The 17,345-nt window shown below is 38.0% G+C and overlaps 1 protein-coding gene across 3 annotated transcripts in view; it reads right to left on the bottom strand.

Moving 5' to 3' along the window:
* LOC143257916 (septin-7-like) overlaps positions 1 to 17,345 on the bottom strand; it is a 37,289-nt gene that overhangs the window by 3,762 nt on the left and 16,182 nt on the right. For 2 of the 3 annotated variants that reach the window (XM_076516981.1, XM_076516964.1), the window contains exons 2-6: positions 15,268 to 15,556; positions 7,248 to 7,354; positions 990 to 1,090; positions 415 to 546; positions 136 to 253 (exon numbers count right to left, since the gene is read on the bottom strand). In XM_076516981.1, the coding sequence (XP_076373096.1) occupies positions 136 to 253; positions 415 to 546; positions 990 to 1,090; positions 7,248 to 7,354; positions 15,268 to 15,556 (747 nt within the window). The remainder of the gene's footprint in view (positions 1 to 135; positions 254 to 414; positions 547 to 989; positions 1,091 to 7,247; positions 7,355 to 15,267; positions 15,557 to 17,345) is intronic. The other variant, XM_076516972.1, reaches the window with a different exon arrangement.

The raw sequence follows: 17,345 nt of genomic DNA, 5'->3' as shown, positions 1-17,345 counted from the left end.
CTTTGAAGGTTGTCACTTGTTTCAAAAGAATCGGCCTTGGAAAAAGGATAGAACTACAGTTGTAATTTGTTGAAAAGGAAATGGGCGTGTCTTCATGAGATTGAAGTAAACATTCACCAAACTGAAGCATCTTACCGTTTTTTTAAACTGGTAACACTCTTCAGCAGTCATAGTATCTGCTTTAGCCACCAGAGGGATGAGATTAACTTTATCATGGAGGTTCTTCATGAATTCCAAATCTAGAGGTTTCAAACTGTAAAAAAAATTAAACCACAAAGTAAATATTACCAGATCAAACACAGTTACTAATGTCTGAAACAAATTCTTAATTTACAATAAGCTATATTAATCATTGTGGGTACATTAAATTGTAATAAAGTAAATCACTATTTAGTTTATAAACAAAAAACCAACCCATGTCCAGGACTGACGAAATAGAGGCAACAGTGGACCCTCATGTCCACAATACTGGTACGATGGACACGAGATTCGGCATCCAAGTAATCTTCATATCTGGATTCAACGTAGTCCAGTACGGGGTGCCAGCTACAGGAAACACTTTGTATTTTAGTTCTTCAACCAAAGCGAGTAGAAAATACTTCATTAGTCCTATTATTTAAAAACTTTTATTTCTACCAGTGAAGCAGAATTTCGAAGGTTATTCGTGTTTGTTTTTGCGATGGTTTTGTTAGTTATTAAAAACAACGGTTATTTTTAACGCACAAAATCTCACAATGGACTACCTGTCCAGTGTGAGGAATCAAACGCTGAATTTTAGGATTATAAAAGTGATTGGGTGGCTCAGTTGAAGTCTCGTAATTATTTAATATTTTATTAATTGTTATAATATATCAAGCAGTCGTACATTGAATAGGTTATTCATTTCAAGTTCGTTGACTTACTGAGAGACATTATGGGGAAAGCTACCTGTGCCAATCGCGGGCATCGAAACTTGATTTTTAAAGGTTCTATATTACAAAACTACTTACCACTGACTGTTATCCACAGCATCACCAAATCCTGGTGTATCAACAATGGTTAGGGTTAATTTCACTCCGTTCTCTCGCAGAATAACTTTGCTTGTTTCTACCTTGGAGGTAGGAACAAAACTTTACTTCAAATATATAAACAAACTCAATATTTAAACTACATTACTTTAGTTCCTAATCGTAGTGTTAACCTGTTGACTGCCAAGTATTTCAGTCGCTGCAATACAATTCTAATGCTTCTTCATTTTGTAACGTTTTTCGTGACGCCATTTTGGATCGAAAGTGAAACAATTTGTAAGTAGGTCAAGTACATGTATGGTGCCGACATCTAGAGTTGAAGTTAGATATTATTGAGAACAAATTAACTCGTCCGTGGCACTGTGTCACCGATCGGCTTGGACGAGTTATCTCTTCTACGGCACTGAACAGGTTAACAAATGACATCAATAGGCCTAATTAGGCACGTCCATTTTTGTGTGTGGTGAATATATGCATCTAATGTAGTTTTCCCACGTAAAGTATACGAATTATTTCTGTTATATTTTTTTAGTTCATCTTCCCGACTTTCACCGATTCAGTTTGAGAAAATTCCAATAAAATCGGAAAGTGCTTGTATGAAAACAAAAATATTATCATAGAATTAATTAAATGTTCTTTTAGAGCTTAAAACTTCAAAACAAAATCACCATGTTATTTTGGAGAAACAAATAACGTGTCCACTAACCCCTCAGATTTGCATTTAAAAATTGAAAAACATTTTACACAAAAGCAACTATCACAAATGTCCAGCAGATGCCAGCAGCTTCTACGTTGAAAATTTGTATATCAAGTTTTAATTGCATTTATGAAAGCTATTCAGAAGTCATTAAAGTTGTTTAACATTAAAATATGCTACGAATTTATATTTGTGTAAGTCGACTTTTAAATGCATCATCGTTTTGTTTTATCAAAATGGAAGCTTTGTATTTTAATATTTTTAACTAAAATCGATTTATAATCTCGTACAATGCCGATTGCCTCAAATGAAAGAAACAATAGCTTTTAAAATAATTATACCAAAAAGAAACTGATAAAACAGTATTAATCTTATTTTTATATAAATTCATATTTCTTTACAGAAAGATTCAAACCATTTCATAATCGTGTTTTACAACTTTATACATTGAAGAAAACCGTGCTGAGTATTCACAGGAAAAGCGCCATTAATGGTCACGTCTTCGTTACCACACATTTTGCACGATATACGCGAACTTTTAAAATACCACTATTCACGCACATTGACTCCATTTTGGCGAGACAGAAGAAGACGCACCATTCTCGGTTTCCGCCGGATTCGTGCAAATTGACGAATTATATTCTACTACCAATCGAAGTGCTTTTATCATCTACACACTAAGCCTAAAAGCTTATTACTGAAAACCAGGAAAACAAGTCGTTTTTTATTAGATATTCTGGTACATCAGAAGTTATTAGCGAAGGACGACTGGCATTTGATTGTTAAGAGTGATTAGAGTTCGCACTTTTCCACCAGTAGGGGTATTTATCCAACATCGCTTGAGTTTCTTTTATCAAGGTAATTGCTATATTTTTTAGAAATCATCGACGTAGAACAGAAGTTTATTAGGCCCATTTAAAATCGTAACTCGGTCAGAACGAACTTTGGAACTTACAACCCGAAAGTGAAACAAACATCCACATCAGAATACTTTTATTCGCCATATCCGTCTTCAGTTTTCTACTAACCAGAAGGAAGGCAGTTGACCAGCAGCACCCACCGCCACCAAGTACTTGTGTTGAACTTTGAACCAAATAATTTAAAAAGTATTATTTTATAACGTGCTCATAGCTAAAAGTGCGGAAAATGTTTTGCGACATCACGTCTCAAGGCCCGACATGGCCAGGTGGGTTAAGGCGTTCGACACGTAATCTGAGGGTTGAGGGTTCGAATCCAAACATGCTCCCCCTTTCAGCCGTGGGGGCGTTATAATGATTACGGTCAATCCCACTATTCGTTGGTAAAAGAGTTGGCGGTGGATGGTGATGACTAGCTGTCTTCCCTCTAGTCTTACATTGCTAAAGTAGGGACGGCTAGCGCAAATAGCCCTTCAGTAGCTTTACGCGAAATTCAAAACAAAACAAAAACCCAATCACCCACCCCTTAGTTGCTGTCCGACGTACTAACCAATAGGCTACGCTGGAAGATTCGTAACGAATAGTTTGACTAAAGGGCAACTGTGAAAGTTTCAATGCATTCTCCGACTTATTATGAACTCTAAAGTGAGTGGCGCAAATAAAGGCACATATTTTCATTTGTCTCAATTGGCCTGGCATGACCGGGCGCGTAAGGCGTGCGACTCGTAATCCGAGGGTCGCGGGTTCGCGCCCGCGCCGCGCAAAACATGCACGCCCTCCAGCCGTGGGGGCGTTATAATGTTACGGTAAATCCCACTATTCGTTGGTACAAGAGTAGCCCAAGAGTTGGCGGTGGGTGGTGATGACTATCTGCCTTCCCTCTAGTTTTACACTGCTAAATTAGGGACGGCTAGCACAGATAGCCCTCGAATAGCTTTGTGCGAAATTCCAAAACAATTGTCTTAATAATGTAATCATTTCTAAACAGCATAAAAATTTTTACTGAAAACAAATAACTTCGCTGAATAGTACATATATTAATTTTGTATTTTTTACACTTATTTTGTACATTTAACTTATTTAACTTTAACACGTTCTTATTCCTAGCTAACTCTGTAAAGCTAGCCGGCTCTCGCCAGATGTTATTGGAATTACGGCCGAAAACATCGCAACAATTATAGTATCCCTTCTGATGGAATAATGCATTCTAGTCATTTAATGTCATGGTTTAATACACTGTATTTTCCTTATTAGAGTCGTAACATGTTGAGTTGTATTTAAAACTCTGATCCACGCATTAAATTAATTTGAACCTTCAACAGATGACCGTTTCTGTTAATTTAATAACAAGTAAAAAAATAACTTCAATAAATTATCATAAAATCTAACTTCTTTTTCAATATTTTATTACATACAAAATAAGAAAATATAAAAAAAAATCACTAAACTAATAGAGAGCACAGAAAATATCACAGACGCTTGGTAGTGTAATTATGTCAGCGGATAAAAACAGTCGTTAACAAATCGACACTTCAGAACGTTTCATATAAAATATATCATACTAAATTATTGTAATTATTTATTTTTATTAAAATACCTTCCAAAATGTTGAACTGAAACTAGAGGGAAGGCAGCTAGTCAACAGGAACTATCAATATATTCTCTGATCGAGTAGTGGTACTCGATTGTTATGTTTACAACGCACCTACTGCCCCAAAGATGCAAATATATATATATTTTTAACAATGGGACACGAAACGTATATCCTGATTACAGTCGGGCAACATGAAACGTTAGACCTAACTATTGGGCTAATCTTGACTGTCACTTTTGTAATGCATCTATCTACTGCTATAAAAGTGCAAAGTTGTTTGTTTGTTTTTTAGGCAATAGAACATGACATGAATATTCTGGTTCAAAGTCTAGAAACAATAATCATCAGGCCACGTCAAAATACTGCATACATTTAGACTACGTGCTAAGAAAAAAGGTCTGAAACCACGTGTGAACATCTGTCCATCCACCACTGTCACTGTCTGGTTGTCTGTCTCATCTATCCGTCCACCACTGTCACTGTCTGTTTATCTGTCTCATCTATCCGTCCACCACTGTCGCTGTCTGGTTGTCTGTCTCATCTATCCGTTCACCACTGTCACTGTTTGGTTGTCTGTCTCATCTATCCATCCACCACTGTCTGGTTGTCTGTCTCTTCTGTCCATCCACCACTGTCACTGTCTGGTTGTTTGTCTCTTCTGTCCATCCACCACTATCACTGTCTGTTTATCTGTCTCATCTATCCGTCCACCACTGTCACTGTCTGGTTGTCTGTCTCTTCTGTCCATCCACCACTGTCACTGTCTGGTTGTCTGTCTCTTCTGTCCATCCACCACTGTTTTTCATATTGGTACACATGGGAGACAGAACTGCCCAATGGCCTCATACACCCTTGTGCAAATTAATTGACACAAGACGGAAAATTACGATTTATTCAATTTTTTTGCGTGCTATTTCTGATAATCCAAAAATTACTCACAAATTTATACATGATATGACAGCCTTTATTTTTCAGAAAATCTAATTAATCTGCTTTGGCATCGAGTCCACGAGTTGACTGTAATCTTTACTAATTTTTAGATCGCGAAACCACACCTCAATTAGGGCCTCAGTTTATATTTCGTAGTACAGTCTTTTCCCCAAAGTCTTTCTTTATAAATCGTCCAAAGATTTTCAATAGGATTTAAGTCCGGAGAGTTTCCAGGCCAGTCCAGCACCTGTATTCGCGTTGTAGTCATAACATTCTTCACAAGTTTCGATGTGTGATACGGAGCCAGATCTTGCTGAAAAATGCCAGATCCATCTGGAAATCTCTTTTTCAATTCTGGGACGACTCTTCTCTGCAAAACTTCGATGTACTGTGGTCTTCGCATCATACCTTCTACGATAGGTAAGTCTCTGACGCCATAGTAGCTGAAAAAGCCCCAAAACATCTTCTTCAAGGGATGTTTTACGAAGTGATTCATGTGAGATTCTCGAAGTTTCTCACCTGGAGATCTGCGAACTTCTTTGACCCTGTACGAAGAAATGAGTATCGTCACTGAATAACACCTTCCTCTTGTTCCAATTGTTCTTGCATCCAGTTCTTGTATTTCAGACCCCACTGATACCGTTTTTTCTTCATTGAGTTGGTAAGAAGTTGTTTTTGATTGGTCTCCTTACCCTTCTAACGCAATTTCGAATGATGTAATATTCCTCAAAATTTCGTCATATATCCCAAAAATAGATCGATCGTACTGCAAAACACAGCTAATGACGCCATCTGTATGAAAAAATGACTATTAAAGGAAATTAGCGGGTTCACCGAGCCTACACCGGCCGCCATGCTGAAAATATTGTAAAATAACCATTTGTTTCAATTAATTTGCACAAGGGTGAATAACAGGCATAGCTGGACACAACATAATGTTTCACAAATTTCGATGAAATTACCAGGTAAACCGTTTCTATTTTAGCCATAAAGATTTAACCTTGATAGGCATATTTATGAAGAAGTGGGACATAGTTTTATAGCCTCATTAATCCATTATACATGGATTTTCTTGACGAAGTTTTGTCCATCCTCACGGGAGATTTCTGCATAAGCAAAAATATGGGAACCGTGTAATTAAACTATCACACGGAATTACAGGTGATGAAAGTACTGGGATCCAACCAGGTGTCCACAATCAAAGAAAAAACTTGGAACTCTAGTTGATGAGGACACCAGTTTGGGAAAATCAACAATATGGCAGAAGAAAATGTACAAATACTGTGGAATGGCCATCACACATACTGTGGAGGGTGGGACGGCCATCGCAAATATCGTGGAAGGTGGGATGGCCATCGCAAATACTGTGGAAGGTGGGATGGCCATCGCAAATATCGTGGAAGGTGGGATGGCCATCGCAAATATCGTGGAAGGTGGGATGGCCATCGCAAATACTGTGGAAGGTGGGATGGCCATCACAAATACTGTGGAGGGTGGGATGGCCATGACGAAAATGACTTGTTGCAATTCAAGAGCTATCTTGTCTTTGGACTGTCCATCAAGGACAGCTGGAAGTGGACACTGGAAAGTTTGAATAACAACTCCATCAGAAGGAAGAAACACTGCCAACTAAGATGTTTGACAGAGGGAATGATATCCCTAACCAAACTGTAAAAAGACACATCTCACACTGTCGATTTAAACAATAACTTCTGTGTTCGATGTCCCACTTTGTCCTGAATATTTGGAAACATTCCACACATGCAGCTGTACATCGTGGATATGTTTTTAAATGTAGTAAACCTGACCGTGCCACACGTGTACAGAGCCTCACTCGTATTCTGAGATGAACCACATTCGTCTCGATTTTAAAATAATTCAAAGATGCTAAAAACCACATCTTCATATGAAGACAACATCCCCTTCTTCCCAAAATATGAACATGTATAAACTGTCAATGAAAATATTTATTTGTATGTCTCAAATATATCAGAAATGTGTATTTTCCACACTTGACAAGGTTATATTGATTATTCTATATTATGTAATGATACAATGAAGTTGTTTCTAGTTTACAGTTTGTTATTTATAACAATACACACCTGCACAGTTTTCTTAACCCTCTGGGAAGGGCCAGGATATTCGTTAGAGTAAATGTCCGTAAAAAATAAGGAGTTGATGAGGGTGGACTTCCCCAAACCGGACTCACCTAACATATTCACAAAATCAATAACATCATAAGATACTTTAAAATGTGAAAACACAATTCATATATTTTATCAGATCAAGTAATCACACAGAAACTGTCAACATGTTTACGTCTTATACACAGATTAATGAATCTTGAAACAAAAAATGAAAATACATCATGAAAAGGAACAACTTGTTATCCTTACGAAACTGATGATGGTTCAATAAACAGAAATAATACATGTACGTATCCAGTAAACTGACAACAAACATCTGAATTAATTAATAGATATTTCGGTCTAATATAAGCTACACTAACATTCATTCGTTGGTAGCACTTTCGTGGAGTTTTATCCATTGTTCGAATCGTGATTCACGAGCTACGTGTGACATTGTAGAGTTTTACCCATTGTTCGGATCGTGATTCACGAGTTACGTGTGACATTGTCGTGGAGTTTTATCCATTGTTCAGATCGTGATTCACGAGTTACGTGTGACATTGTCGTGGAGTTTTATCCATTGTTCAGATCGTGATTCACGAGTTACGTGTGACATTGTCGTGGAGTTTTATCCATTGTTCAGATCGTGATTCACGAGTTACGTGTGACATTGTCGTGGAGTTTTATCCATTGTTCAGATCGTGATTCACGAGTTACATGTGACATTGTCGTGGAGTTTTATCCATTGTTCAGGTCTTACACTACACGCTACAAAGGTTTTTTGTTTCATCAGTTCTTTAAATGTTTAAATGAGAAGCGTGTAATAATAACACTTCAAATCTTTCCGTATAGAACTTACTTCTGGAATGAAGAACCCAACAAAATGGCTACCTTAACAATGTCAACAAAAATTCTTTGTTTTTAATTTCACACAAAGGTACTCGAGGGCTATCTGTGCTAGCCCTCCCTAATTTAACAGTGTAAGACTAGAGAGCTAGTCATCACCACCCACCGCCGACTCTTTAACCACCAAATAGTGGGATTGGCCGTCATATTATAACGCCCCCACGGCTGAAAGGGCGAGCATGTTTTGGTGCGACCGCGATTCGAACCCGCGATCCTCAGATTACGAGTCGAACACCTTAACCCACCTTTCCAACAATGTCTACAAAGTAATCTTAAAATGTACAGAACTTCTCGATGACGTAGTTAGAGTTACGATAATCAGGTTATCAAGTTTTAATGTACAGAACTTCTCGATGACGTAGTTAGGGTTACGATAATCAGGTTATCAAGTTTTAATGTACAGAACTTCTCGATGACGTAGTTAGGGTTACGATGATCAGGTTATCAAGTTTCAAGTTCACATGTCATGCTCTATTGCAGCCTACACAGTCCATGATTCTTCTCGTGATTCATGACGTCACGAAAGTACAAATTGCAACGCTAAGCGTCCATTACGTAACGTCACTTGAGTATCTATTGACTGACTGACAGATAACACACTACTGCATACGGGTGCGAGTTGTAAAAACAGGTAACCCTAGACCCTCTTTTAGGAAAATTAGAAGCCCTAAGCTAAAAGATAAAGATGCCCCTCGAAACAACCATTAAACAAATTACGAATATCGTTTAGTGTTAAAATACAGACTCTACCATTATCACTTTTAAAAAGTATTTAATCAAACATACCCCAGTATAGAAGTTAGTCCTAGGTCAAAACGGTGTTTCAGTAGAGAAATAACATAATAAACCTCACATGTTCTCTAATAAGGATCGTAACATAAGCCTCATCAGTTTCAAGAAGGCTGATACTTTGTACTGTATACATATAAAAAGGCATTTCATCTCCTACCAACCAACGACAGCTTAAAAAATATTAAACTATTGCAAACCCTCCAAAACTGGTGTGTTTAAACTATACAAAACTTTCACCTATGTTGCAGAATTTTTAATGCTAGACGTACAACAATTCGTTCTAGACGTCCTCGAATTAAACTGTCAAGACACTCATTCGAACATGAATAAGTTGTGGTAATAAATCGCAATATAAAACGACACGGAAAAACCAATTAAGTTTTGTTTTTATTCTTCGTTTCCTAGTAAACAAAATTGAATCACTAGCGCCACCATACACATCGGGTAGTGTCAAATGTATATAATAATACAAGAAAATTCGAAATTACGACAGGTAGTGAGGCGGAAAACGTTGTGAACTGGTAACTGCACAACCGAACACCCACCTTCCCGACTTTCAAGAGATAGCATCTATCGATTTCGCTCAAACAATGTGATTGTCGTCACCGGTGGGCGACGCAGAGCACGTGCTTGTAACGTCAGGACCGACACTCAAAGAGTGGTCACAGAAACGCGGTTTTGTTTTCCAAGGTTCCTCAATCTAATTTTGCTTATCAAACCTGACAAACCACAGTTCGCGACTCGTTGCTGCTTATCAGTCTCACTGCTTCATCAGAGAAGTATAACCCAAGAGTGCTGTTGTCCAGCTACCTTCCCTCTCTTCAGACCTTATCGAATGAAATCGACTAACTGGTCATTGTGCAACAGTTAGCGAAGAGTGCTGTTGTCCAGCTACCTTCCCTCTCTACAGACCTTATCGATTGAAATAGACTAACTGGTCATTGTGCAACAGTTGGCGATGAGTGCTGTTGTCCAGCTACCTTCCCTCTCTACAGACCTTATCGATTCAAATAGACTAACTAGTCATTGTGTATTTCTTTCCAAGATTATGAAACAACCTTATATTTGTCTCGCTGAATAATTACCAGTAAAACTCCTTTGTCTTCATTTTACACATTAACGCGATCTTACAAAATATATTTAAAAAGAAATAATTATAACGATCAATTCTTGCAAAATCAAAGTCTTAAACCTTTTAGGAAGCTTAAATTTGATTGGCCAGGTGGTTAGGGCACTCGACTCGCAATATGAGGGTCAAGTTCGAATCCCCTGCCCACCACACCTGGTCGCCCTTTTAGTCGTGTGAGAGTTACTATGTAACGGTCAGTCCCATTATTCGTTGGTAAAAGAGTAGCCCAAGAGTTGACGGTGGTTGGTAATGACTAGCTGCCTTCCCTCTAGTCTTACACTGCTAAATTAGGGACGGTTAGCGTAGATAGTCCTCGAGTAGTTTTGTGCGAAATTCAAAGACTTAAACTTTTCGTATTGAAGAAAAAGTTAGAGGTTTAAAAATGGAAAACGTAAAATCCCGAGAGTGAATATTACTGGATGCTTCAAAGTTTAAATAATATTACATACGAGCCTTGCTATTTATTTAATAGTTTTTAGTTGTCTTGCGAGTACAAATACGACCACGACGTGACTGTTATAGCATGAACATTAGTATATCTGTTACGGTTTTGTCTGACAAAATTTGAAACAGCATACCAGTGACGTCATAAGAAATGGCCTAGAACCAGCGTAGCCTTGTTTTCTTCCTCAGCGGCTATCTTTGAAGGTAAGCCATGCACGCCAGGTGGACTCATTAGATACAATCACGTCACAGATTATATTGACCCAACAATTTTATTATCTGTGGAGAATCCACTGTTCCCAAGTAAGCCTCCGAAGTGTCGGAATCTAACATAGCGATAATGGTAACTTAAACTGAAATATATACTCAAGGAAAATGACGACACATCCTTAACAGAGTGCAGTACTGCTACATCACAGACACATCCTCAACAGAGTGCAGTACTGTTACATCACAGACACGTCCTCAACAGAGTGCAGTACTGTTACATCACAGACACGTCCTCAACAGAGTGCAGTACTGTTACATCACAGACACGTCCTCAACAGAGTGCAGTACTGTTACATCACAGACACGTCCTCAACAGAGTGCAGTACTGTTACATCACACAGACACGTCCTCAACAGAGTGCAGTACTGTTACATCACACAGACACGTCCTCAACAGAGTGCAGTACTGTTACATCACACAGACACGTCCTCAACAGAGTGCAGTACTGTTACATCACACAGACACATCCTCAACAGAGTGCAGTACTGTTACATCACACAGACACATCCTCAACAGAGTGCAGCACTGTTACATCACACAGACACATCCTCAACAGAGTGCAGCACTGTTACATCACACAGACACATCCTCAACAGAGTGCAGCACTGTTACATCACAGACACATCCTCAACAGAGTGCAGTACTGTTACATCACACAGACACATCCTCAACAGAGTGCAGTACTGCTACATCACAGACACGTCCTCAACAGAGTGCAGTACTGCTACATCACAGACACGTCCTCAACAGAGTGCAGTACTGTTACATCACAGACACGTCCTCAACAGAGTGCAGCACTGTTACATCACAGACACGTCCTCAACAGAGTGCAGCACTGTTACATCACACAGACACGTCCTCAACAGAGTGCAGCACTGTTACATCACACAGACACATCCTCAACAGAGTGCAGTACTGCTACATCACAGACACGTCCTCAACAAAGTGCAGTACTGTTACATCACAGACACGTCCTCAACAGAGTGCAGTACTGTTACATCACAGACACGTCCTCAACAGAGTGCAGTACTGTTACATCACAGACACGTCCTCAACAGAGTGCAGTACTGTTACATCACAGACACGTCCTCAACAGAGTGCAGTACTGTTACATCACAGACACGTCCTCAACAGAGTGCAGTACTGTTACATCACAGACACGTCCTCAACAGAGTGCAGTACTGTTACATCACAGACACGTCCTCAACAGAGTGCAGTACTGTTACATCACAGACACGTCCTCAACAGAGTGCAGTACTGTTACATCACAGACACGTCCTCAACAGAGTGCAGTACTGTTACATCACAGACACATCCTTAGCAGAGTACAGTACTATTTCATCACAGACACATCCTTAACAGAGTGCAGTACTGTTACATCTCAGACACATCCTTAACAGAGTGCAGTACTCTTACATCACAAAGACACATCCTTAACAGAGTGCAGTACTGTTACATCACAGAGAAAGGTGTTCACTCACACATCTATATCAGTCTAAACCATTATCTGACTAAAGTCCTCGTACTTGTGTCCGTTCATAAGTGGGTGACATCTGAACCGATTGTCACCAAACTTGACATGTACCCTTAGGACGTTGGCGATTGGATCTGACCCTCTACGATACATTTACCCCCCCCCATGTCTTCCTGATGTTTTTAATGAGTACACCAGCTAAAATACATATATGTTAACATGCTGAACAGGTCTGTATAACTAAAACTATCTGACTCGATTTCATGGTGAACTGCTAGCTTCTGACACATTCAACTTAACGTCTGTACGAATTATGAAGTAATTCAAATCTGCCAATGTCTTTATAAAGACTTGCAGCTCAGCTGTGGCTAATGAAGCCAGTCACGTCGTGTTAGAAGTTATCTTTCTTGTGTTTAACAAAACCAACCACCCCCGCCTTATCAAATCAGAACGACACATTCCTACAGGAACATATCAGAACGGGTTCGTATTACAGATGTTAAAACTCTAAAAAATGTTCAATTACGATAACAAAATAAGAATGTCACAATAGATGTTCTGTAGGAAAGTCACACTTGATTCTAATGAAGTTAAATTATAGATCTTGAAACTAATACAGATTAAACACCTTAACACTCTGGGTGAAGGAGTCGCAGTTACTGTAAGGGTGGACGGAGGAGTCGCAGTTACTCTGAGGATGGACGGAGGAGTAACAGTTACTGTAAGGATGGACGGAGGAGTCACAGTTACTGTAAGGATGGACGGAGGAGTCACAGTTACTGTAAGGATGGACGGAGGAGTCACAGTTACTGTAAGGATGGACGGAGGAGTAACAGTTACTGTAAGGATGGACGGAGGAGTAACAGTTACTCTGAGGATGGACGGAGGAGTCGCAGTTACTCTGAGGATGGACGGAGGAGTCGCAGTTACTCTGAGGATGGACGGAGGAGTCGCAGTTACTCTGAGGATGGACGGAGGAGTCGCAGTTACTGTAAGGATGGATGGAGGAGTCACAGTTACTCTCAGAAGGGACAGAGGAGTCACATGTTTTGTACGATTGATTAGCAGATGACGAACTTCACGTCAAAACTTGTCCGTGTACAGCACTGTTATAAAGTGGAAGTCATACGGTATTGATAAAGTTTTTAAACTCTGTAAATACGAACCGTTAATTAATTACTATAATTGTAAATAGAGTGCAAAAGTGCCGGAAATAATTTATATAGAAACAGTTGTTATGTCCTAAGGAATTTGTTTTTCCATCACACTTAAATACTGTTCATAAGAATAGTGTATTCCGTCGCACCTAAATACCGTTCATAAGAATAGTGTATTCCGTCGCACCTAAATACCGTTCATAAGAATAGTGTATTCCGTCGCACCTAAATACTGTTCATAAGAATAGTGTATTCCGTCGCACCTAAATACTGTTCATAAGAATAGTGTATTCCGTCGCACCTAAATACTGTTCATAAGAATAGTGTATTCCGTCGCACCTAAATACTGTTCATAAGAATAGTGTATTCCATCACACCTAAATATTGTTCATAAAAATAGTGTATTCCGTTACACCGAATTACTGTTCATATGAATAGTGTATTCCATCACACCTAAATATTGTTCATAAGAATAGTGTATTCCGTCACACCTAAATACTGTTCATAAAAATAGTGTATTCCGTCGCACCTAAATACTGTTCATAAAAATAGTGTATTCCGTCGCACCTAAATACTGTTCATAAGAATAGTGTATTCCGTCGCACCTAAATACTGTTCATAAGAATAGTGTATTCCGTCGCACCTAAATACTGTTCATAAAAATAGTGTATTCCGTCACACCTAAATACTGTTCATAAAAATAGTGTATTCTGTCACACCTAAATACTGTTCATAAAAATAGTGTATTCTGTCGCACATAAATACTGTTCATAAGAATAGTGTATTCTGTCGCACCTAAATACTGTTCATAAGAATAGTGTATTCCGTCGCACCTAAATACTGTTCATAAGAATAGTGTATTCCGTCACACCTAAATACTGTACATAAGAATATTGTATTTTTGTGAACATTAAGTTCATGATGAATGACGTGTTAACGTGATTTTCGCGGGCATTCCGGTTGTTTAAGGGTTAAAAACCCAAAAAACATAATACAATATTTGGACTGTTTTGGGTAATTTAATGAAAAACGTATTTTAAACCAAAATGATGGAGAATTTTATCAAACCTGGTACAAAGATGGGTGTTAAGCTTTAACTATTAAAGAGTTTAAAGATATGATGGGGGGGGGAGTTAAGATATAAACACGACAACAGTTAACACGAACACAAAATATTCCGAATTTTAAAACTCCGTACAAATGTTTTGTGAACTAACTAATTATTGTGATATAACGTTGGACCGTTTCAAAATATCATGTGTGAATTTAAGACTGAAGGTGGGTGGGGTAGATAGAGGCAGAAAACAGCGTGTTGAAGAGAAGTGTGGGGAGTTTATAGGAAACAGTGCTGAACTTGGAGCAAAGCAGTGGAATGTGTTGAAACTGTAAGTGTGGGGAGTTTATAGGAAACAGTGCTGAACTTGGAGCAAAGCAGTGGAATGTGTTGAAACTGTAAGCACTTTCTTACTGAGAAATAAAACTCATCTCCGGGCACGTTGGGCTAACATTAGGGACACTAGTATGGCCAGGTGACATTAAAATGACCCAACGCATGAACATGCACAACCCTCCACGACTGACCTCTGTCGTGTCACACCTGGCTAACTGGCTGATAAAACAACGATGTATTAAAGTTTATCTACTGATAAAACCCATTTCATTTATCCACACACGAGTTTTTATATGTGAGCACCTGGCTTTAGGGTTAAAAAATACCCAATAAATAAAGTTGGCTATAGACGCGGGTTTAAAAATACTGCAATTAAACTAATATTAAACATTCATCTCGTCATAATAACTTATTGAATTTATTAAACTTACCGACCACTAGTATGGTGAAATCAAACCCTCGTTTTACTGCTTTCCTGTACACCTGATTGGGCAGATTGGCAAAACCCACGTAGTCTTCCATTTCTTTGGAAGAGCCCAACTCCATTTCTTTTTCTCGAAACTTCTCTCTTTCTCTGTCTTTCTGCCTACTTAAAATATCATCTTTTGTCTGTAGCGATGAATACGGCGAACTGACCGTCGATGTAACGTTGGACGTAGACGTGCTGGTGGCTGAGGTTCCTCCATCTGGGCGGAAGAAGAGCTCACGCTTTGTCGACAACTAGAATTTTATGAAATTATAAGAACAAACTTTGTTAACTGGTTACTAATATAAATAAAGCTCGCCTGTTGTCCCGACTCCTGAAAACTTTAACTTGGGTATCATAATTTGTATTATAAACATGGAAACAAGAATTACGTACAGTAGTTACTAGGTGATGTTTTGTTCTCTATCTCTCCAACTGAAATATTATAATAGAAAGAAACCATCTTTACCAGTAGTCTAATATTTTATTATTATTAAGAAAACAGTCTGTATATCACTTGACAACAAAACTTCCACTAGGATTTTTATATTATAGTATTTGAACGAAATTAGTTTAAAATGGTTGGGAATTTAAAAGCAGTTACAAATATTCAAGTGAATTTTCATTGTGCTTTATTTCCTCTGTATTTGAACTACGTTAATGATGCCATCTATCGGTGGATATATATACAACAGAGAATATTAGAGCTATCTTAATAAAGTAAGATCTTCATTTCTTTAAATAATGAAGCTCAGAATCTACGTGTATTAATACCATATACATAATACATTCTCACTACATTTATATGTAGAATTTTTCGAAACGTAAAAATAAAGAAATACGTACATAATGAAACATACTTTTTCAAGGTTCGTTTGGAACACCTAATTAAACATTAGAACTACAGTTTTGAAGTTAATTTATGTTTTCTTAACATGTTTACTAAGTGACACACAAGACGTATGCCTAAGCTCGTATAACATGAGCTAAATATTAATTACATTTCATGTGGGAAATGATGTAGACATCTATCTCGTGTGTCTTCGATCTCACAATACAATATATAGAAAAGAAAAATTTGATTACAAACAAGAAAAATGGAAGGAATACCAAAAATAATTAGACCATTGTCTGCCAAACAAATTATTAAAACAGCTAATAATAGAAGAGATATTGATAAATACTGTCAAATAATCACGGAGTGCCTTCAAACAAAGCAACACCAACAACAACATATAACTATAAATAATACACGGAAACCATATAAACAACTTAACACTAATCAAGCACAGAAGACAATGAAGAAGACAACACATGGAGACAAGAGACAGAGAAGTAAAAACACAAATAAACAAAATAAGAAACCAAATCGAAGCAGAAGTTAAATTATTAAAACAAGAAAAATGGGGCGACTTCTGCTCCAAACTTAATGAAACAAAACAGATTGGAATCAATTGTGGACAAATCTAAAAACACTAACAAATAGAGACACAAGACGACACCCAGCACTAGAACACAATAATACCACAGCACATACAAATAAAGAAAAACCCGAAACATTCAAACAACAACTTCAAAACACGTTTAAAACACACGACGACCCAGACATGAACGTATACTTTTATAATGAAGTAAACAACTTCATCAAATAAGAGTGAACTATTTGAACTATTCTTCCCAGTCAACTTAAATAACTATCAAATCAACAACACAAACACAAAGCTAACAAACACAATTTCCATACAAGAACTCATATAAGCAATAACTAACACAAAAAATAAACCTCCAAGAAAAGATGGTATACAAGTCATCCTTCTTAAAAAAGGCACTCCGAAATTATTTGAACATCTCACAGGAATTTTTAATCTATCACTCTGGTTATATCCCGGTTTCTTGGAAGTATGCAAATGTGTTAATGTTCCATAAAGAAGGAAAGCCAGCCAATAACCCAAATAGCTACCGACCAATCAGCCTGACCAGCTGTGTAGGCAAAATTTTTGAGAGAATAATCAGTAATAGACTCTCCACATTCCTGGAGATATC

This window comes from Tachypleus tridentatus, chromosome 1, assembly GCF_004210375.1.
Source record: "Tachypleus tridentatus isolate NWPU-2018 chromosome 1, ASM421037v1, whole genome shotgun sequence".
In the NCBI taxonomy this organism is placed as follows: Eukaryota; Metazoa; Arthropoda; class Merostomata; order Xiphosura; family Limulidae; genus Tachypleus; species Tachypleus tridentatus.
Note: the sequence above shows the minus strand (reverse complement) of the source record. Positions and strands in the feature narration are given on the sequence as shown.